Raw genomic sequence first — 24,599 nt, 5'->3', positions numbered from 1 at the left:
CAATCTGCGCCAGCGCTGTGCAAACGTCGGCACTTGCGTTAGTGCAGTCCGTTTAACGGATGTGTTGAACGGACTGCACTAACGCAGTGTGAACTTAGCCTAACCCATTTGTTTTATATAGTGTCCTGTAAAGAGGCCTTATAACAAGAACTGCCACCAAGTATCCTGAGATCCTCTTTACTGGTCACTTGTCCGCACGCTTAACCGCTAAGCACAAACATGGAGCGCAAAACTATTGTAAAAGTATTTTATTATAACTGTATTCAGAAACATTGTCCGGTGTAGACCAGGATCTGTCCGTGGCTCCTATGTACAGAATTGTGTTTGCAGATTCTTATTGCCGCCTCTTATATACAAGTGGTTTTGGAACTATGAGTGGTTCTGGTACTGCCCATTTCTGGAGCTCTGCCCATTGCTCTACCATTGCCTTTGCTCTAGCACTGCCAGTTCTTTTACCATCGCCCTTGTTCTACCATTTCCTTTGCTCTAGCACTGCCAGTTCTTTTACCATTGCCCTTGTTCTACCATTTCCTTTGCTCTAGCACTGCCAGTTCTTTTACCATTGCCCTTGTTCTACCATTTCCTTTGCTCTAGCACTGCTAGTTCTTTTACCATTGCCCTTGTTCTACCATTTCCTTTGCTCTAGCACTGCCAGTTATTTTACCATTGCCCTTGTTCTACCATTTCCTTTGCTCTAGCACTGTCAGTTCTTTTACCATTGCCCTTGTTCTACCATTGCCCTTGCTCTACCATTGCCTTTTGCTCTAGCACTGCCATTTGATTTACCATTGCCCTTGTTCTACCATTGCCCTTGCTTTTACCATTGCCCTTGTTCTACCATTGCCCTTGCTCTAGCACTGCCAGTTCTTTTACCATTGCCCTTGCTCTACCATTGCCTTTGCTCTAGCACTGCCAGTTCTTTTACCATTGCCCTTGCTCTACCATTGCCTTTGCTCTAGCACTGCCAGTTCTTTTACCATTGCCCTTGCTCTACCATTGCCTTTGCTCTAGCACTGCCAGTTCTTTTACCATTGCCCTTGCTCTACCATTTCCTTTGCTTTAGCTCTACCAGTTGTTCTGATATTATTGATTGTTCCAAGATCTGGCTCAGGTATTAAAGTAACATTAAAAAAAGAAAATCCATATAAAAAGTAAAAGTAAAAAAGCAAATAGTTCTGGAGTTAAATATAATCCTGTAGACGGAGGAGTCTGAGGCGTCGTGCAGGTTACGGCAATAAAAAGCTGTAAATCTGGAGATAAACTGAAGATGCTTTTGTCCTTTCTGTATCCGTTTTATAAATTTATGGCGTCGGTGAGTTTCCGCTCCTCAGGTATACCATTGACCTGTAAATAGTAATTTATACATATTATTCCAGAATAAAAGAGGTTACATCACCACATACTAGTACACGTCCAATAACAGCTCAATGATTCCTTATCCAGGCTTTGCCCACTCGGAACTACATAATACCCATTCTTTTCAAAATTAGGTGATCATGTCCAACTAACGTTCTCATTCATTTCTGTGCTTGATTAATCCATCCTCAACGCTGCTCTAAGACACAAATTTTTGCCACAGGATATATTATGAGATGTTAGCCCCATAAGGGACCAAGTAGTATACTGGAGACCCCAATAATTACGCAATAGGCAAAAATTAGAATAATAGAACTTAGAATTACGCTTTCTAAGTATATATATTTAGAAAAGTTTTAAATTGGCTAAAAGTTTTAGGACATTTTAGCCCCCAAGTGCATGCAATTAGGTAAAAAAATGTCCATCAGGTTCCCTATCATTTACATCAGTGAAGATACCTAAATTAAGGCAAAAATTTACTCCAGCCTCATATTGCAGTTCAGCCTCCTTCATTCTGCAGTTTGGTGACTTTTCATGCAACATCCCTTTAAATTTTGTAGTCCTGATAGCAATGTGATCTGACAAAATTCAGTAATCTCATCGACAAGAGAGCAGGTTTTTGGAAACGTCCGTACTACGGCAGATTATAGCTTGGAGCTTATGTCTTGCAGATGTAAATTACGCGGAATATCTGTTATACTTACCTCAAATCTCTGAAAAGTGGTCATCCGAAATTCTCCTGGATCCAGAAGCAGCAATAAAGAGGAAGAATGGAATAAATCCCCCAAATCTTTACACATTCCCAGCACGCTTACTGCATGACATGTATGTGGGTTCTAGAATCGAAGTAGAAAACTGGCGTGGCTCTCCATAATATACAGATATGTTTTTTCTTATTTTTCCTCTTGGCTCAACATATGCTGAGATGAGTGACGTGACCTGAACAACTTTGAAAAAAAAATAAATCTGACTTTGTGATATTCTGCTGGGAGTTGTTTATGTTATATGTGTTAATATGTGGCCACCCAGTGGTTGTGATGTGCATTGCAGCCTGTTGCTGCTAACTTGCCAGGATAATGTAATGCGTTTGTATAATGAGGAATTTAGATATCCGAGACATTACAAAAAAAAAGTACCTAAGCACAAACAGGCAGGTAATTGCAACTTACCTGCCTGTTGTGCACAGCGCCGCTCTTCCCCGTCACAAAGTGGTCACAGACCGCTCCTGCCGGGGATTCAGAAGCCTCTGCTGACGTCACATCTACAGATCGGAGGCTTCTTTTCCGCTCCTTTCTGTCAACGGGGCAGGACTTCTGATGACATTCTGATTGACAGCCGGATCCCGTTGCCTAAGTGGGGAGCTGGCTGTCAATCAGAATGACCTTGGAAGTCGCACCTTGTCGCGTCAGCAGAGGCAGCTGAAGCCCCGGCAGGAGTGGTCTGTTACCGCTTTGTGCCGGAGAAGAATGGCGCCGGGCACCACAGGCAGGCGAGTTGCAATTACCTGCTTGTTAGCTCTTAGGTACATTTTTTATTTTTAGTCCAGGATGTACCTTTTAAAGTGGTTCTCCGGGAACAGAAATAAAATTACTAACTATAGGTAATGTCGCACTCTGTAACAATAAAGCAGGTAAACAAAGATTTTTAGATCATAATTTGTCCAAGTTTTGCATGTCCAGCAGCCAACAACAAGGCGACCTTCTTATGCTGGGAACCTACCTAATGTGACTCCTCTCCTACATTTATATAGGAGTGATTAAACCCCCAGAGGCTGAGTGGTGGAGCGCTCGGGCACAGAGCCTATATATAAATAACAATAGACTGACTGTCACTTCCAAACAGAGACCAGATGTGAACAGGTGCACAGTAAGAGTAGCCATCTCTATATATAACTTTACACAACTTTATTTGCTTGTTATGTATGGAGATGGCTACTCTTACTATGAACCTGTGCAGACCAGTGTGACAGTCAGTCTTTTGTCATTTATATATAGACCCTCTAACTGAGCGCTCCAACACTCAGCCTATGGCTTTTTTAAATCACAGCAGAGGAACCAGTTTAGGTTAGGTCCCCAGCAATGTAGGTTGCCTTGTTGTTGGCTGCCGGACAAGCATGAATTGGCCAAATTATGTAAGTATCTTCCTATTTTCTATTGCAGTAATGCAATTCAGTTTTTATATATTTCATGTTTACATGCAATAGCTTTACAGAATGCTACTTTATTTGTTAGGTATAGGTAATGTCATAATAAATAAATTCCTAAATATCTTTAATTGGCACATCACAATCGTATAAAGGGTATAAAGATCAGAATGACGGGTTTGCTTACAAACCACCAAAGCTGTTGGCTGAGTGAACATTTAAAATGATCCGTAGGTTTTTCTCATGAATATCAGGACATGAAGAAAATAAAAGAGTAACCCCTCTAGGAGTCAAAGCAGAGTGATGATACATAATGGTGGTCGTAGCTCGACCATACATTATATGGTCGCCATTTAAATATAAATTACTGCAGATGACTCCTTCCTCTTAGCTTGGCATATCCCAAAATGACTGTCTCAAGATGATTTTGTGATACTCTGTCAGGAGAGGTTTATGCATTAAGTGTCTATATAGCCACCCATGGTTGTGGTATGTTTTGCAGCCTGTTGTGATGATGTGTTGAATCTGTCCTTGCGGGAGAAGCGGGCAAATCTGTACAATGCCAACTAGCCGCCTCTAGGATGGTCTACTGAAGCCAGAGCTGTGGCCATCAGTCGGCAAGCTGTGAAATGTTTGGCATCACCACCAGATGTTTCATATTACCATATACCTGATGATCTGTACGCTTGTCTCTACTGACCTGCATTTTGCTGTTGAGGTATCCGAGTCTGATGCGGTAAAGTCCTAGGAAACAATGAAGAAGATTGAGTAACGCATAAGAAGACGTTCTTGACTAGTTACATGTGGCCACCAATGTATGGCCCTCTGAGCAGCACTTTAAGTAAATGTTCACCCCACCAAAGCTGATTCATTTATTTAATGCATTTTCATATTCAGGCACAATCCATAATAGTTGGCACTACACAAACGAAATACCAAATTACAGTACCATGACATCTTTAAGCACTTAGTTCTCTACCCTGGGACCACTAGGATTTATTAGACACCATACCACCAGATCACTAGACCTCAAACTAGAGTATCTCAATGCATCCTCCTTATGCAAACACCGCCCACGAGGAACTAAATAATGTCCCTTGAATAAAATATTCATTGCTCATTAACTTATTTGTTACATTGTTATACTTGGGTACTATCCATACTAGATGACACTGCACAAAAGAAACGCAAAACTCCTATACCATTACATGGTTAATTACTCCATGACCACCAAGATTTATTGGCCACTATACCAACAGATCACTAGACTTCAAAAGACACCTAAATCTAGATCTGAATGGTAATTTATATACAGTATATTATTCCACAATAAAAGTGGTTATATCACCTGTATAGCCACATACTGTGGTCTTATTACACTTCAAAATACACCTCAATTTAGAGCATCTCAATGCATCCTTCTTATGCAAACACCGCCCATGAGGAACTAAATAATGCCTCTTGAATAAAATATTCAATGCTTATTAACTTATTTAATCCATTTTTATACTCCGGTACTATCCATAATAATTGACACTGCACAAAAAAAAAAACCCATACCATAGTCACGACTTATTTCTCTACCCTTGAATTTATTGGCAGCTATATCACTAGATTTCAAAAGACACCTACATCTAGCTCTAAATGCTAATTTATAGGTATTATTTCATAATAAAAGAAGACTATACCACATTTATAGTCACATACTGTGGCCCTAGTAGACTTCAGCAGATACGGTAACTCAATCTCGAGTATTCCAAATGGATTCTTATCGAAGCGCCGTCCACGCGGAGCTAAATAATGTCCACCCATTAGAAATAGCTTTAATTTTTAAATCCATCATTATAATAAGCCACCATAAATAACAGTTGGCATTGCCCAAAACTAACTAAATTCCTATGCCAATAGGTCGGTAAGGACTTTGCTCTCTACCACAGAACCACCAGGAAACATTGGCCGTTGTAACAGCAGATCACTAGACTTGAAAATACACCTTCTTGAAAGTGCATCGACGCATCCTCCTTTTCCAAAGAAAACTAAATAATGTTCACTTCTGAATAAAATATTAGGTGCTGATTAATTTTTGTTAATTCACCTTCATAGTGATCTACCATCTATACTTGTTGTTTCTGTTCTTCAGAACTATTAAATCCCTATACCATTTGGTCAGTAGACTTCGCTTTCTTCAGCTGGACCACTAGGATTTATTGGCCATTATATCATCAGGTTGCTGGACTTTAAATAGAACATCAATATTGCGTATGTAAATGAATCCTAGCTAAGCACCACCCACGCAGAACAAAAACGAATAATAAGAATTTTCCCACCACATAGACACTTACATCCTGGAATAACACTGCTCGGTAGCATCTAGAATTTGCGAGCTACATCCTTCACATGTAGCTCACTTTTTCAAGATACTCACTGTTGCGTCTGCATCAAGGGCATGTTGGTGTTATCGTACGTGTCCGCATGCAGAGGGGGAACCATTTCCCCTGTCACTGGATGGAAAACTGGAAGTGTGGACAGGGGCCAAGCAATTTCTCTGTGTTTAGACATGTCCCGGAGCTCTTTTGTTGATTTCTGGATGGAGCTGTGGTGAACAAGCTGGATGCTGCATAAAAAAAATAATAAATAACATAAAATATGTTATTAAAACTTTGAGTATTTTGATACAAATTAACGAGAAGATTCCTTTGTCGTGTATTACACATATAAACTACAGCTGGTGCGCAGTGTGGCAACTATAAAGATCAATCAATCCATTACTCAGCATTTTAACATTTTCAAACATCGTGTCTCTGTTCCATGGATCATTTATGAACCATTAACACAGTCCGCTTTACATAAAAACATTGAAGTAGAAGTTCTCAAGCACCGCCCACGCGGAACCAAGAAAAATACAGAATAAAAGAAATTCCGTTAACACATAGACCCATGCAGGAGTAGAAAAACATGGCTGCTTTATTCCATGCACAGCGCCACCTCATCATCGACAGCTCGTGTAGAATTGCAGCTGGGCCCCTTTCTATTCAATAGAGCTATGTTTTGGATAACATTTTGGGGACTGATCACTGTTACACAGTTAAACCTTCCATACATTGATAAGCCTTTCGAACAGTGACGATCTCATATGATGTAACCAAACAGGACGATTACTATTTAACCTTCAAGTGGTTGAGGGCCTTGAAGAAGGCAAATTAGGAAGTCCAGAGTGGGGCACGTCACAATATGTTCAAGGTATAACAAATATATATGCTCTGTAAGGTACTATAATTTAGTTCTATTATTTGTGCACTAAAAACCACTATTGTGTCATATCTGATCCGAATGGTACTGTTAAAAAGACAAAATAAAATGCAGTATGGCACCACCATGTTCTTCACCACATGGCACTGGTGAAGAAGCGATGGCACATGATCTCCCTGCAGTACCTCTCTCCGTTCTGTAGACCATAGGTCGCTTTAAGCTTGTGGTCTACAGAATGGCAGGATGATGCAGTGACTGAGCCATCGAAGCACGCACATGATCTCAGACTCCCGGCATCAATGCGTTGGTCCGCCAGGTGGACTCTTCGGGATCCTGGATTAGGTGAGTACATGTTTTTTATTGTACTTAAAATTTTTGGTGTTTCTTTGGAGGCATTATACAGTGTTGGGGGCCGTCATACATTGTAAGGGCAAGTGTGGGGGCCATTATACAGAGTGGAAGCTAATATTATACAATTTAGGGGAATACTGTGACGAGCCCTCATACAGTATGCGACCTAATGTGGGGCCCATCATACAGTGTGGAGATTATTTTGGGGGGCCTTCAAAGTATGGAGACTATTATGGGGAGCTTTCATACAGTGTGGGAGCTAGTGTGGTTACTACTGTGGGGGTCCTTAAAGTGTTGAGACTGTTGGCCCATCATACTGTGTATACGGGAGCTGTGGGTCTATCATACTGTGTATAGGGGAGCTGTGGGCCCATTATACTGTGTATAGGGGAGTTGTGGGTCTATCATACTGTGTGTAGGGAAGCTGTTAGCCCATTATACTGTGTATAGGGGAGCTGTGGGCCCATTATACTGTGTATAGGGGAGTTGTGGGCCCATTATACTGTGTATAGGAGAGCTGTTAGCCCATTATACTGTCTATAAGGGAGCTGTGGCCCATTATACTGTGTATAGGGGAGTTGTGGGCCCATTATACTGTGTATAGGAGAGGCGTGGGCCCATTATACTGTGTATAAGGGAGCTGTGGGCCCATTATACTGTGTATAGGGGAGTTGTGGGCCCATTATACTGTGTATAGGGGAGTTGAGGGCCCATTATACTGTGTATAGAGGAGCTGTGGGCCCATTATACTGTGTATAGGGGAACTGTGGGCCCATTATACTGTGTATAGAGGAGCCTTGGGTCCATTATATTGTGTATAGGGGAGCCATGGCCCATTATACTGAGCATAGAGGAGCTGTGGGCCCATTATACTGTGTATAGGGGAGCTGTTGGCCCATTATACTGTGTATGGAGGAGCCTTGGGTCCATTATACTGTGTATAGAGAAGCCTTGGGTCTATTATACTGGATATAGGGGAGCTGTGGGTCCATTATACTGTGTATAGGAGAGCTGTGGGCCCATTATACTGTGTATAGGGGAGCTGTGGGCCCATTATACTGTGTATAGGGGAGCTGTGGGCCCATTATACTGTGTATCGGGAAGCTGTTGGCCCATTATACTGTGTATGGAGGAGCCTTGGGTCCATTATACTGTGTATAGAGAAGCCTTGGGTCTATTATACTGGATATAGGGGAGCTGTGGGTCCATTATACTGTGTATAGGAGAGCTGTGGGCCCACTATACTGTATATAGGGGAGCTGTGGGCCCATTATACTGTGTATAGGGGAGCTGTGGGCCCATTATACTGTGTATCGGGAAGCTGTTGGCCCATTATACTGTGTATGGAGGAGCCTTGGATCCATTATACTGTGTATAGAGGAGCCTTGGGTCTATTATACTGTGTATAGAGGAGCCTTGGGTCCATTATACTGGGTATAGGGGAGCCATGGCTCATTATACTGCGCATAGGGGAGCTGTGGGCCCATTATACTGTGTAGAGGGGAGCTGTGGGCCCATTAAACTATGTATAGAGGAGCCTTGGGTCCATTTTACTGTGTATAGAGGAGCCTTGGGTCCATTATACTGGGTATAGGGGAGCTGTGGGTCCATTATACTGTGTATAGGGGAGCCATGGCCCATTATACTGCGCATAGGGGAGCTGTGGGCCCATTATACTGTGTATAGGGGAGCCTTGGGTCCATTATACTGTGTATAGAGGAGCCTTGGGTCCATTATACTGTGTATAGGGGAGCTGTGGGTCCATTATACTGTGTATAGAGGAGCCTTGGGTCCATTATACTGGGTATATGGGAGCTGTGGGTCCATTATACTGTGTATAGGGGATCCATGGCTCATTATACTGCGCATAGGGGAGCTGTGGGCCCATTATACTGTGTAGAGGGGAGCTGTGGGCCCATTATACTATGTATAGAGGAGCCTTGGGTCCATTTTACTGTGTATAGAGGAGCCTTGGTTCCATTATACTGGGTATAGGGGAGCTGTGGGTCCATTATACTGTGTATAGGGGAGCCATGGCCCATTATACTGCGCATAGGGGAGCTGTGGGCCCATTATACTGTGTATAGGGGAGCTGTGGGCCCATTATACTGTGTATAGGGGAGCCATGGCTCATTATACTGCGCATAGGGGAGCTGTGGGCCCATTATACTATGTATAGAGGAGCCTTGGGTCCATTATACTGTGTATAGAGGAGCCTTGGGTCAATGATACTGTGTATAGGGGAGCTGTGGGTCCATTATACTGTGTATAGAGGAGCCTTGGGTCCATTATACTGTGTATAGAGGAGCCTTGGGTCCATTATACTGTGTATAGAGGAGCCTTGGGTCCATTATACTGTGTATAGGGGAGCTGTGGGTCCATTATACTATGTATAGAGGAGCCTTGGGTCCATTATACTGTGTATAGGGGAGCTGTGGGTCCATTATACTGTGTATAGGGGAGCCATGGCCCATTATACTGCGCATAGGGGTGCTGTGGGCCCATTATACTGTGTATAGGGGAGCTGTGGGCCAATTATACTGTGTATAGAGGAGCCTTGGGTCCATTATACTGTGTATAGAGGAGCCTTGGGTCCATTATACTGTGTATAGGGGAGCTGTGGGTCCATTATACTGTGTATAGGAGAGCTGTGGGTCCATTATACTGTGTATAGAGGAGCCATGGCACATTATACTGCGCATAGGGGAGCTGTGGGCCCATTATACTGTGTATAGTGGAGCTGTGGGCCCATTATACTGTGTATAGAGGAGCCTTGGGTCCATTATACTGTGTATAGAGGAGCCTTGGGTCCATTATACTGTGTATAGGGGAGTTGTGGGCCCATTATACTGTGTATAGGAGAGCTGTGGGTCCATTATACTGTGTATAGGAGAGCTGTGGGTCCATTATACTGCGCATAGGGGAGCTGTGGGCCCATTATACTGTGTATAGGGGAGCTGTGGGCCCATTATACTGTGTATAGAGGAGCCTTGGGTCCATTATACTGTGTATAGAGGAGCCTTGGGTCCATTATACTGTGTATAGAGGAGCCTTGGGTCCATTACACTGTGTATAGGGGAGCTGTGGGTCCATTATACTGTGTATAGAGGAGCCTTGGGTCCATTATACTGTGTATAGAGGAGCCTTGGGTCCATTACACTGTGTATAGGGGAGCTGTGGGTCCATTATACTGTGTATAGAGGAGCCTTGGGTCCATTAAACTGTGTATAGAGGAGCCTTGGGTCCATTAGACTGGGTATAGGGGAGCTGTGGGTCCATTATACTGTGTATAGGGGAGCCATGGCCCATTATACTGCGCATAGAGGAGCCTTGGGTCCATTATACTGTGTATGGAGGAGCCTTGGGTCCATTATACTGTGTATAGGGGAGCTGTGGGCCATTATACTATGTATAGGGGAGCCGTGGGCCCACTATACTGTGTATAGGGGAGCTGTGGGCACATTATACTGTGTATAGGGGAGCTACAGTATAAGCCAATCATACGGTGTATAGGGGAGCTGTGAGCCCATTATACTGTGTATAGGAGAGCTGTGGGCACATTATACTGTGTATAGGGGAGCCGTTGGCCCATTATACTGTGTATAATTTGTCATTAGATCAATAGGAGTGTGAGATTCGAGTTGTATTCTGCATTACAACCTATTGATTTTTATTAGGAAATGTGTAATACTTAATTTGACCTCTGGAGGCACTGCAGGGAAGTTGAACACTTACTATTAAATTTCCCAACAGCTAGTTACTGGAGTTTCCACAAAATGATTAGATTATTGTCAATGGACCCAAACAAGAAGGAATCTTCCAAAGTGGAAGCGACTTTACAATACAAGGAGCACTGAACTTAGCACTTAAAGGGGCTATCCAGTGAAAACAAGTTATCACCTATCCAAAGAAAAAGGTGATGGGTGGGTGTCCGACTGCCAGGAGCTGCACAGATCTGGAAAATTGGGAACTTTTATCCCTGTTAGAATGGAGTGGTTGTGCACATGCTCGACCAATGCTCCATTCAGTCCCTATGGGTATTTTGGCATTGAATTCAACATTTTTAAGGCAGTCCCGTAGAGAATGAATAAGCACCGGGCATCTGATTGTCTGTGACTTTTTCTAATGGGGATTAACATTCTCTGTCAGGGCTATAGAGTCTCCGATCAGCCGATCAGCGGGGATACTAACAGTAAGACGTTCACCAATCATTAAGTTCTCAGCTACCCTGTGGGTATTTTATGAGTTGTTTTAACTGGACAATCCCTTTAAGCCAATTTTCAAGGCTCATTGGCTATGTTCACACGTTGATTTTTTTCTGCTGCCAAGACCTGCTGTTTTGACAGTAAAAACAGAAACTTGCATAAAAAAAAATTTAAATAAACACGGCAAAAACATAGTGTGAACATAGCCTTAGGGTTGTAAACTGTTCAATCCCAAGCTTTTGATGTACCAAGCGCCAGCATGTTTGTCATTGCTCATAATGACTGTAGAGTAGCTTGTCTTATATAGGCACAACACAGCCTGCCCAAATAGTGCGTGTAACCCACAACCACAGAGAGTATTACTGCGTCTGTCTATTCCATGAATTAGTTCATGGATGAGCAGAATTCCCCAAACTTTATATTTTGTTACCCACCAATCCCAGGTCTCAGCTTTGCTCCCTTCGCCCCGTCTGCTATAGTTTCTTGTGCTCCAAGTCGGGCTTTGCAGCCTGCTCCCATGTGTTGAATTTCCTAGTCCTATATGAGGCCTCCCAAGACACATATCTAGGTCTTGATATTAAGATTTTTAGTTTGTCTGTGCACAGCTCCCTGTGTTCGATCTCCCAGACGTCTCCTTTCTGCATGCAACTTCCAGAACCTCTGCTACATGTCCACCTGCTGTTTTCAAGACCTCTGCTGCCTGTCTGTGGTCTCCCCGATGTCTCCTGTCTGCGTATGCTTTCAAGACCTCTGCTACTTTTTCCCGGTCTCCCAGAATTTCTGCTACCTGTCTGTGTCTCCAGGACATCTCCTGTCTACCTGTGCCATCTAGTACCTCTGCTACTTGTTCCGGGTCTTCCAGGACCACTGCTATCTGCCTGCGGTCTCTAGGACATGTCCTGTTTGTCTGTGGCATGCAGTGCTTCTGCTACCTGTCTGCAGTCTCCAGGACGTCTGCTGTCTGCCAGTGGCATGCAGTACTTCTGCTACCTGTCTGCGGTCCCCAGGACATCTCCTGTCTGCCTGTGGCATGCAGTACGTCTGCTACCTGTCTGCAGTCCCCAGGACATCTCCTGTCTGCCTGTGGCTTGCAGTACTTCTTTTACATGTCTGCGTTCTCCATGACCTCTCTTCTCTGCCTGTGGCATCCAGTACCTATGCTACTTTTTACCGGTCTTCCAGGACCTCTGCTACCTGTCTGTGGTCTCCAGCAAATCTGTCTTTTTGCAGCATGCAGTACTTCTTCTACCTGTCTCTGGTCTCCAGGACATCTCTAGCCTGCCTGTGGCATCCAGTACCTCTGCTACCTGTCTGCATTTCCCAAGTGCCTCAATTTCCTGCAGCACTGACGCCCATGGCTTGTGTGCCCACCCTTGGTAGATTTCAAAATAACACGATTCCCAGGAGATTAGTGATTGCAGACAAGGTGCAAAGAGATTTCCATTAAGTCAGGAAGAAAACAAATGTAAATGTATCAAAGAAAAAATATTGACAAATTACAAAGGAAAGAATCTTAAATGTATCAAATGCATAACAAATATTTGCAATTCCTAAATTTTGGGCGTTTCTGCCCTTTTTTTTTTCGTAGCCCACATTTAGAGGAAAGCACCATAATATGCGCACATTGACAGGGTCGTGACTGTCTTTTCTTCTTCACCAGGCACCTATTGAACCTACGTAATCTACAAGCAGCGTTCACCAAAATAAAGAGATGACTGGATGTGGATGAGAAGCATGGAGGAGCGGGTGGGTGAGGCGTGACAAGCTACGGTGAGGCGCGGTAGTATAATGTGACAACGAGGAGACATAGAGAAGACACTTACTCTGGGGTTTGCATGTTTCTCTTTTCCCTAGAAACGAAACAAAATGAATGAAATTAAATTACAGCACTGATATTCGGAGCACGTCTTACGTCTACGATGGGGACAACGATGGGACTATATGAGCCGTAAACACTGCTGTAAGGACTGCGAAGGCAAACAGTCATGTACATCAGTGTTTATCGTGATGGAAGCGATGGTACTCCACGTGTGATCCAGAGTGTTAGAGGAAAGGGGGCCTACGGCAGAAGTCCACCGATGACCACCGCTACACCCCTCGTCCTTAGGAGGACTTGATGCTTGCCCCTCCATCTCCAATCCATACCCTCTAGGTTCAGTTCCCACCACCTGTTTGCCATTTAGTAGGGTTCCTGGCACTGCACCCACTAATATTAAGGCATGTTTAGGTTTCTGCCCATATCTGTTGACCATGGCCCTTTCACATGGGCCAAGACAAACTGTATGGGGACAGAATACGGTCCTCGTGGACAGCACATCACCGTCAATGATGATTAATATGGGATAATTTTGGGATCGGGAACAAGCATTCTGATGAACACTCATGGGAAAGGACCTTCGAGGCTGGGCCCTCTTCCTGTAGGGACTCATGGGCAATCACTATGGTATGAATGCCTTGGATGTCCCAGACCCTGAGATGCTCCTAGAAAAAAAAAAAGCTAGACATGACCATTACATGGCGATCTGTCTAACCCAACTTTCTTCCATCTTTGTCTATAGTCAATTCAGAATAGAGAACCCCAAAAAAAGTACCCTGAGTGTGTCCAAGGTGCTAGAGACCATTTTATAGTCCACAGTACAGCAGGTGTCTTAGATTTATCTCATTTGATCTTATCTAAAACTTCGAGGACTCATGCACCCTGCATGGTGGCAGACAGACCCATGGGGACTGTGTACCGCCATATGGTGACTTCCTAAAGCACCACATTATCCCACAGAATAAATGCTTCAGTATAGACTCATTTAATAGCATAGGCCTTATACTGAATATTTTTTAAACTTTTTGTGAATGGTGGATCCTGAGTTATCTACTGTATATAGAGGTGTTATCAGTCATTGTACAGGAGGAGGAGGTGAGCTGTGTCATCACCTATTGTGAATGGTGGATCCTGTGTTATCTACTGTATATAGTGGTGTTATCAGTCATTGTACAGGAGGAGGAGGTGAGCTGTGTCATCACCTATTGTGAATGGTGGATCCTGTGTTATCTACTGTATATAGAGGTGTTATCAGTCATTGTAGGAGGAGGAGGAGGTGAGCTGTGACATCACCTATTGTGAATGGTGGATCCTGAGTTATCTACTGTATATAGAGGTGTTCTCAGTCATTGTACAGGAGGAGGAGGTGAGCTGTGACATCACCTATTGTGAATGGTGGATCCTGTGTTATCTACTGTATATAGAGGTGTTATCAGTCATTGTAGGAGGAGGAGGAGGTGAGCTGTGACATCACTTATTGTGAATGGTGGATCCTGAGTTATCTACTGTATATAGAGGTGTTATCAGTCATTGTACAGGAGGAGGAGGTGAGCTGTGACATCACCTATTGTGAATGGTGGATCCTGTGTTATCTACTGTATATAGAGGTGTTATCAGTCATTGTAGGAGGAGGAGGAGGTGAGCTGTGACATCACCTATTGTGAATGGTGGATCCTGTGATATCTACTGTATATAGAGGTGTTATCAGTCATTGTAGGAGGAGGAGGAGGTGAGCTGTGACATCACCTATTGTGAATGGTGGATCCTGTGTTATCTACTGTTTATAGAGGTGTTATCAGTCATTGTACATGACGAGGTGAGCTGTGACATCACCTACTGTGAATGGTGGATCCTGTGTTATCTACTGTACATAGAGGTGTTATCAGTCATTTTACAGGAGGAGGCGAGCTGTGACACCACCTATTGTGAATGGTGGATCCTGTGTTATCTACTGTATATTTAAGTGTTATCAGTCATTGTACAGGAGGAGGAGGTGAGCTGTGAATTGTGAATGGCGGATCCTGTGTTATCTACTTGATACTTGACTATTGCACTTACACACACGGGCTGATGACCGGATCATGCAGCTTTATATGAAAATCCCTAATTATTATAATTGCTAGACCTGAAATAACAAGCACTTTTCACCTATTGTGTCCCCCCATCTCCTTGTAGATTGTAAGCTTGCGAGCAGGGACCTCACCCCTAATTTCACTGTTTAAATTGTCTTAACTTGTACTGAATTTATTGTCTGTACATGTCCCCGCTTAATTGTAAAGTGCTGCGGAATTTGTTGGCGCTATATAAATAAAAATTATTATTATTATTATTACTGTATATAGAGCTGTTGTTATCAGTCATTGTACAGGAGGAGGATGTGAGCTGTGACATCACCTATTGTGAATGGTGGATCCTGTGTTATCTACTGTATATAGAGATGTTATCAGTCATTGTACAGGAGGGGGAGGTGAGCTGTGACATCACCTATTGTGAATGGTGGATCCTGTGTTATCTACTGTATATAGAGATGTTATCAGTCATTGTACAGGAGGGGGAGGTGAGCTGTGACATCACCTATTGTGAATGGTGGATCCTGTGTTATCTACTGTATATAGAGGTGTTATCAGTCATTGTACAGGAGGAGGATGTGAGCTGTGACATCACCTATTGTGAATGGTGGATCTTGTGTTATCTATTGTATATAGAGGTGTTATCAGTCATTGTACAGGAGGAGGAGGTAAGCTGTGACATCACCTATTGTGAATGGTGGATCCTGTGTTATCTACTGTATATAGAGATGTTATCAGTCATTGTACAGGAGGGGGAGGTGAGCTGTGACATCACCTATTGTGAATGGTGGATCCTGTGTTATCTACTGTATATAGAGGTATTATCAGTCATTGTACAGAAGGAGGAGGAGGTGAGCTGTGACATCACCTATTGTGAATGGTGGATCTTGTGTTATCTACTGTATATAGAGATGTTATCAGTCATTGTACAGGAGGGGGAGGTGAGCTGTGACATCACCTATTGTGACTGGTGGATCCTGTGTTATCTACTGTATATAGAGGTGTTATCAGTCATTGTACAGAAGGAGGAGGTGAGCTGTGACATCATCTATTGTGACTGGTGGATCCTGTGTTATCTACTGTATATAGAGGTGTTATCAGTCATTGTACAGGAGGAGGAGGTGAGCTGTGACATCACCTATTGTGAATGGTGGATCCTGTGTTATCTACTGTATATTTATGTGTTATCAGTCATTGTACAGGAGGAGGTGAGCTGTGACATCACCTATTGTGACTGGTGGATCCTGTGTTATCTACTGTATATAGAGGTGTTAGCAGTCATTGTACAGAAGGAGGAGGAGATGAGCTGTGACATCACTTATTGTGAATGGTGGATCCTGTGTTATCTACTGTATATAGAGGAGTTATCAGTCATTGTACAGGAGGAGGTGAGCTGTGACATCACCTATTGTGAATGGTGGATCCTGTGTTATCTACTGTATATAGAGGTGTTATCAGTCATTGTACAGGAGGAGGAGGTGAGCTGTGACGCTGAATGTGCAGAAAATCAAAGACCCGATAAAAACAAAATGTGTAATTTAACCTAAATGTGAAAATGATATTTAGCCCCAAATACATGCTGATTCTGATGAATGAGAAATTTCGGTTGTCGTTTCCGTGTCTTCCGGGAGATTTGTCGACCCTTCCGTGAGTTTGGAAGTTCTCGCTGTATCCAAGAACCTCTTAGACTTTCCAGAAGAAGTTGGACGTATGCTTATATTTTCTCTACGTAGCAGGAAGCAGTAGACATACGCATGACTACCGCAGGGTGCACCTGTAGTCTGTTACCATGGAAATACTTAGATTTGCATAAAAGCTGTATACAAAAAAAGGAGCTTTTCAAAAAGACTAAATTATTTTAACCATTTTCGAGCAGAAATAAAAAGTGATTGCAAAAGTGAACATATTCACATAGCCTTCACATTTTGTGGGGGTTTTTGTGCATCCACCAGGTCCCCCCAATCCCCACTTCCTATATTTCATCGCTTTTTAAAATATTTTTATATTGATGCTTTTCATTTTCAGAATAGAAGAGGCCACTCTGGATCTCAGTGAAGCAAAACGTCCGTGATTAAAAGGCAAATAGTATTAAATATGGAGGATGAGAATGTAAAGACATAATGCAAATGCTGCAGACAAGGAAATACATGACGGTTAGAGGACGCGAATGGTCGAAATAAATCGCATGACGTAATGAAGGCAAGATGTTCAGAAGATGGTCGTGTCTCAGTTACTTGCTGCTTTTTACTGCATCCTTAAAGTTAATGCATACTGCCTGTCCCTTTAAGAACAACATTTAACATCTGTCCATTTTATAGTTCACTTTTTCACCTTCTGTACTCCAAATGTCAATGCGGCTGACTGGAGGAAAAGCGGGCGATTGGAAGCCACTTATATGCAGATTATTTATAGGGATGAAGATAAATCCCCTAATAAAGTTTCATAACTATCTATGCTAGACAAAATCATTAAAAAAAAAAGTTACTCTTTAAAGGGAATCTGTCACCCCAAAATTTGCCTATAAGCTGCGGCCACCACCATCAGGGGCTTCTCTACAGCATTCTGTAATGCATTCTGTAATGCTGTAGATAAGCCCCCGATGTATCCTGAAAGATAAGAAAAACAAGTTAGATTATACTCACCCAGGGGCGGTCCCGGTTCAGTTCGGGTCCGATGGGTGTCGTGGTCCGTGTCCGTCGCCTCCCATCTTCATAAGATGACGTCCTCTTCTTTTCTTCCTGTCGCGGCTCTGGCGCAGGCGTACTTTATCTGTCCTGTTGAGGGCAGAGCAAAATAATGCAGTGCGCGGACGCTTGGAGAGGTCAGATAAAGTACGCCTGCGCCGGAGCCACGACAGGAAAAAAAGAAGAGGACGTCATCGTATGAAGATGGGAGACGCCTTGACCCGGACCACGACGCCCATCGGACTGGACCGCACCGGGACCGCCCCTGGGTGAGTGTAATCTAACTTGTTTTTCTTATCTTTTAGGATACATCGGGGGCTTATCTACAGCATTACAGAATGCTGTAGATAAGCCCCTGATGACAGTGGCCGCAGATATATAGGCGAATCTTGGGGTGACAGATTCCCTTTAAGGTAAAGGTGGTTGCAATTTAGGTTTCCTCTTTAATTGTAAATTCAAGTATTATAAATGCTATAAGAGAGACCCCAGCTCTTCTGTGGACCCCTGTATATAATGGAGGTCAGATCTAAATCATCACTACTGTGTCATATTGAGACTTTTTGGCTCAGAAAAACTTTGGATGTCCAATGTTAGATTACACTATGTTGGATCGCCCAATGCTGGATCGCCCCATGTTGGATTGAGTAATGTTGGATTGAGTAATGTTGGATTGCCCGATGTTGGATTGCCTGATGTTGGATTGCTCGATGTTGGATCAACTAATGTTGGATTGTCCAATGTTGGATTGCCCAATGTTGGATTGCCCGATGTTGGATTGCCCGATGTTGGATTGCCCAATGTTGGATTGCCCGATGTTGGATCGACCGATGTTGGATCGACCAATGTTGGATCGACCAATGTTGGATTGTACAATGTTGGATTGCCCAATATCCCATTTTGGGGTTGCCCAATGTCCCATTTTGGGGTTGACCGATGTTGAGTTCCCAATGTTGGTTTGCCCGCTGTTGGAAAGGCCAATGTTGGTTAGCCCGATGTTGATTAGCCTGGTGTTGGATCACACGGTGTTGCATTGTCCGCTGTTGGAAAGGTTGATGTTGGTTAGCCTGATGTTGATTAGCCCGGAGTTGGATCACCCAGTGTTGTATTGCGCGTTTGACCATCTATGGCCTGTTGTGTTGTTTTGTAAAATCCCTTTAAAATGGCCCAGGTAAAATCACTAAATCTATTCTTCTGTCCTTTTAGTAAAAATGCCACAAAATGCATATGAGAGAAGAGCTTTAGGTGACCTCACTTCTCTGCCACAGAATGAAAGCATTGGAGACTGTCATATGGGCACTGTATAGCGGTATTATTTGGGCATTACAGAGCATTTTTTGTGCATATAGTATTGCAATATACAGGCACTACATGGCTTTCTGTTGTGATTAATTTATGGTGGCATAATTTTAAGGTATTACGTCAGCATTGTATGTAGTAATATGTTGTGTGAACATATTTATGAGACTACCATATATGAGTAGCGGGCCGGCCATATACACCTCGCAGTAAGTCTAGTAGCAGTTTCCTTAGGACTATAGGGCAAAGTAATTATTGTAGCTGAGTTATAAAGAGTAAATTGATAAATCTGTCACAGTGAAAAATTGTATACGAATACGAGGCAATTATTATACTGAAGCAAGACCACTTGTTCCCAAAGCAGGTACAATTCATACTCATACCATAGCCCAACTCTGAATAGTGGGAATGACTGATCATCCAAGTCTCATTTCATCACAGGGAACACCAATCAGCCATAATATTAAAACATCTGTCTAACTGTGTTGGACAGTGCCACCAAAATTGTATGGACGCCACAAGACTTCGGTGGCATCTGGCCCCAATATACCGTAGATCCTTTTTTTCCTAAATTAACACAGTCCAAAAAAGAAAATAATAGGCAAAACGTCTATCGTAAATGTCTCCAAACACAACCTCAATGTAAGTATAGAGGCATGACGATAAATTGCAACAAATATTATATGATAAAAACTTGAATTTTTATTATAAACATAGAATAAAATAAATATAAATACAATGAATTCAAGCTTAAGAACATACGAGTAGTGCGGGAGCATTGGGACATGAAAAATATGTATGTATATTGGAAATTGTACCGCCTATAATGAAAGGAAAAAATCCCCCAAACAAAGAGAATTTGGCATAAAGTCAATTCTGATTCATGATTTACAAATAAAGTGCATAGTGCATAATGTGATGATTTACCATGAATTGTGCTTGGGTTTTAAATCAATCATAATAGACGTGGTAAATGCCAGTGAAGGGCTATTGTGCATCTCATAATATAATAAGCCGTACAATACCTGTAAAGTGCTGAGTGCAAAGAGTCCCTGCTACCTAAATCATGAATCAGAATTGACTTTATGCCAAATTCTATTTGTTTGGGGGATTTTTTCCTTTCATTATAGGCGGTACAATTTCCAATATACATACATATTTTTCATGTCCCGATTCTCCCGCACTACTCGTATGTTCTTTAGCTTGAATTCATTGTATTTATATTTATTTTATTCTATGTTTATAATAAAAATTCAATTTTTTATCATATAATATTTGTTGCAATTTATCGTCATGCCTCTATACTTACATTGAGGTTGTGTTTGGAGACATCCTTTTTTTCCTGTACGTTTCTCAGTGGGGCCTCCAAAGACAGAATTTGATTTTCCAGCATGTCCCAGAGATGATCGATAAGATTGAGATCTCGGAATTGAGAGACAAATCGTCACCTTCATCTCTTTGTCATGTTATTATAAGGTTTTGAGGTCTTGTAGGGGTTTTTATTCTGATGATAAAGGGCACGGTCATTAAGATCCCACTGCCATGATGGGAGCAGCACTTGTCACATAAAATATCCGTCCCCCATAGATGCCATTGTCATCAGATACTGGATGCTATTGACTTCACCTGTCAGTGGTTTTAATATTACGGTCGATCAGTATATGTACTGTACCTCCACTTCCATAAATACATTTCTAGAAGATGAATTTGAATATTTAGTAATATCCCATCATTATTAATGCTCACAAACCATACACAGCATGAGACCGAGCACTGCCACCTGTTATATGTGGCTGCCACCAGTCGGACGGCCAGTCAAACTGGTCCCAAGCATAGACCACCACAAGTCATTTAACATGTTATGGTCTTTTCATCAATATAGGATCCTTATCATAAACCATTGCATGCTGGCCCAAATATAGTCCATAATCATGTAACCATTCCTATGTGTCTCTGATATGATGGAACATGTGCAAAGAAAATTCAAAAACTACTGAATATGATGCCAAAAATATTCAAAACGAAATATCCACAGTTTGCTTTATGTGTGTAATGTGTGTACATAAAAGCGGGGCACTCACATTCCTTCCCTCCGACAGCACATGATGTAGGCCAAGATGGCAAAAAGCACCAAGGCTACGGCAGAGGGCACTGCCAACGTGATGAGGAAGTCCGAGTAATAGTCTCTGCCCTTCAGTGTTTCGGATGGAGGTCTATACTCCCCTGCGTCAGGAAGGATCCCTTCCCCCCGCACAACTTCCTGAGTGATCACCACTTGCTTCAATTTATCCACCTAAAAGAAAAAAATGATTTTTTTTTTCAAATTTAACAGTAACGGTCATTTCAGAACTTGCAGAGGAATGTCTGTGTTCCTCTTCCTCCTCCCCAGAATGTCTGTGTGTTCCTCTCGCTCCTTCCCAGAATGTCTGTGTGTTCCTCTCGCTCCTCCCCAGAATATCTGTGTGTATCTTTTGCTCCTCCCCAGAATGTCTGTGTGTTCCTGTCGCTCCTCCCCAGAATGTCTGCGTGTTCCTCTCGCTCCTCCCCCAAATGTCTGTGTGTATCTTTCGCTCCTCACCAGAATGTCTGTGTGTTTCTCTCGCTCCTCCCCAGAATGTCTGTGTGTATCTTTCGCTCCTCCCCAGAATGTCTGTGTGTTCCTGTCGCTCCTCCCCAGAATGTCTGTGTGTATCTTTCGCTCCTCCCCAGAATGTCTGTGTGTATCTTTCGCTCCTCCCCAGAATGTCTGTGTGTTCCTGTCGCTCCTCCCCAGAATATCTGTGTGTATCTTTCGCTCCTCCCCAGAATGTCTGTGTGTATCTTTCGCTCCTCCCCAGAATGTCTGTGTGTTCCTCTCGCTCCTCCCCCAAATGTCTGTGTGTATCTTTCGCTCCTCCCCAGAATGTTTGTGTGTTCCTCTCGCTCCTCCCCAGAATGTCTGTGTGTATCTTTCGCTCCTCCCCAGAATGTCTGTGTGTTCCTCTCGCTCCTCCCCCAAATGTCTGTGTGTATCTTTCGCTCCTCCCCAGAATGTTTGTGTGTTCCTCTCGCTCCTCCCCAGAATGTCTGTGTGTATCTTTCGCTCCTCCCCAGAATGTCTGTGTGTTCCTCTCGCTCCTCCCCCAAATGTCTGTGTGTATCTTTCGCTCCTCCCCAGAATGTCTGTGTGTATCTTTCACTCCTCCCCAGAATGTCTGTGTGTTCCTGTCGCTCCTCCCCCAAATGTCTGTGTGTATCTTTCGCTCCTCCCCAGAATGTCTGTGTGTATCTTTCGCTCCTCCCCAGAATGTCTGTGTGTTCCTCTCGCTCCTCCCCCAAATGTCTGTGTGTATCTTTCGCTCCTCCCCAGAATGTCTGTGTGTTACTGTTGCTCCTCCCCAGAATATCTGTGTGTATCTTTCGCTCCTCCCCAGAATGTCTGTGTGTATCTTTCGCTTCTCCCTAGAATGTCTGTGTGTTCCTCTCGCTCCTCCCCAGAATGTCTGTGTGTATCTTTCACTCCTCCCCAGAATGTCTGTGTGTTCCTGTCGCTCCTCCCCAGAATATCTGTGTGTATCTTTCGCTCCTCCCCAGAATGTCTGTGTGTATCTTTCGCTTCTCCCTAGAATGTCTGTGTGTATCTTTCGCTCCTCCCCAGAATGTCTGTGTGTATCTTTCGCTTCTCCCTAGAATGTCTGTGTGTATCTTTCGCTCCTCCCCAGAATGTCTGTGTGTTCCTGTCGCTCCTCCCCAGAATATCTGTGTGTATCTTTCGCTCCTCCCCAGAATGTCTGTGTGTATCTTTCGCTTCTCCCTAGAATGTCTGTGTGTTCCTCTCGCTCCTCCCCAGAATGTCTGTGTGTATCTTTCACTCCTCCCCAGAATGTCTGTGTGTTCCTGTCGTTCCTCCCCAGAATATCTGTGTGTATCTTTCGCTCCTCCCCAGAATGTCTGTGTGTATCTTTCGCTTCTCCCTAGAATGTCTGTGTGTATCTTTCGCTCCTCCCCAGAATGTCTGTGTGTATCTTTCGCTCCTCCCCCAAATGTCTGTGTGTATCTTTCGCTCCTCCCCAGAATGTCTGTGTGTTCCTGTCGCTCCTCCCCAGAATATCTGTGTGTATCTTTCGCTCCTCCCCAGAATGTCTGTGTGTATCTTTCGCTTCTCCCTAGAATGTCTGTGTGTTCCTCTCGCTCCTCCCCAGAATGTCTGTGTGTATCTTTCACTCCTCCCCAGAATGTCTGTGTGTTCCTGTCGCTCCTCCCCAGAATATCTGTGTGTATCTTTCGCTCCTCCCCAGAATGTCTGTGTGTATCTTTCGCTTCTCCCTAGAATGTCTGTGTGTATCTTTCGCTCCTCCCCAGAATGTCTGTGTGTATCTTTCGCTCCTCCCCAGAATGTCTGTGTGTATCTTTCGCTTCTCCCTAGAATGTCTGTGTGTTCCTCTCACTCCTCCCTAGAATGTCTGTGTGTTCCTCTCACTCCTCCCTAGACTGTCTGTGTGTTCCTTTAGCTCCACCCTAGAATCTCTGTGTTCCTCTAGTTCCACCCTAGAATCTCTGTGTTCCTCTAGTTCCTCCCTAGAATGTCTGTGTCTTCCTCTAGTTCCTCCCTAGAATGTCTGTGTCTTCCTCTAGTTCCTCCCTAAAATGTCTGTGTCCTCATCTGGCTCCTCCCTAGAATCTCTATGTTCCTCTCGCTTATCCTTAGAATGTCTGTGTCTTCCTCTCACTCCTCCCTAGAAAGTCTGTATCTTTCTCTAGCTCATCCCTAGAATGTCTGTGTTCCTCTAGCTCCTCTCTAGAATGTCTGTCTTACTCTAGCTCCTCCCTAGAATGTCTGTGTATTCCCTTAGCTCCTCTCTAGAATGTCTGTGTCTTCCTCTAGCTCATCCCCTCCTCTCTCCATAGAATCTTATTAGCACTAACTGTCATCTCCTATCTCAGTAATGTCAAAATCAGTATTCTCCAAAAACAAATGTTTAAAACTGAGAATAAAAGATCATTCCAGGAGGAGAAAGAAGCAGATTTCTCTAATAAGACATATTACACAGTTGCTTATTTTCGTGTGAACTACTCATTTAGTAAATAAAAATGAAAATTTTGATCACTCTTATTCCCCTAGTGTATGTTTTTTGCACACATCCACATAAGTTATATGGTTACTTTAACTTGTTTGTAACTCTTTAGGTATCTAGGAGGGCTAAGCAACCACCAAACACAGCTTAAACCTATAATAGAAGGAATATGCCCCCAAATAAAGTTTGCAATAAATGCAATTCAGCAAACCAAAATAGACACATGGTTAAAAAAAAACAAAAAAGATAAACTACTTGGGATAATAAAGGGTAAAGATAGCATAGTAGAGTAAATCCTAATTATTTTATTGAAGACACCACATGATAAGCAGAATAAAAAAACATGCAAGAAGTACTGGAGCCTCGGGGAGAGCAA

At 43.1% G+C, this 24,599-nt stretch overlaps 1 protein-coding gene across 4 annotated transcripts in view; it reads right to left on the bottom strand.

Annotated features, from left to right (window-relative positions):
* Window positions 1-233: 233 nt before the first annotated feature.
* The window catches only part of SGCE (sarcoglycan epsilon), a 112,740-nt gene continuing 88,374 nt past the window's right edge, over window positions 234-24,599 (bottom strand). Inside the window, exons 7-12 of one of the 4 annotated variants that reach the window (XM_069729381.1) lie at window positions 21,251-21,462; window positions 13,128-13,154; window positions 5,925-6,113; window positions 4,200-4,243; window positions 2,061-2,095; window positions 234-1,344 (exon numbers count right to left, since the gene is read on the bottom strand). In XM_069729381.1, coding sequence (XP_069585482.1) covers window positions 1,294-1,344; window positions 2,061-2,095; window positions 4,200-4,243; window positions 5,925-6,113; window positions 13,128-13,154; window positions 21,251-21,462 — 558 coding nt within the window. In that variant the 3' untranslated portion in view covers window positions 234-1,293. The remainder of the gene's footprint in view (window positions 1,345-2,060; window positions 2,096-4,199; window positions 4,244-5,924; window positions 6,114-13,127; window positions 13,155-21,250; window positions 21,463-24,599) is intronic. The other 3 variants (XM_069729382.1, XM_069729383.1, XM_069729384.1) reach the window with 3 other exon arrangements.

The sequence above is a fragment of the Ranitomeya imitator genome, chromosome 6 (genome assembly GCF_032444005.1).
Source record: "Ranitomeya imitator isolate aRanImi1 chromosome 6, aRanImi1.pri, whole genome shotgun sequence".
Lineage (NCBI taxonomy): Eukaryota > Metazoa > Chordata > Amphibia > Anura > Dendrobatidae > Ranitomeya > Ranitomeya imitator.
This window is presented reverse-complemented; position numbering and strand designations above follow the sequence as displayed.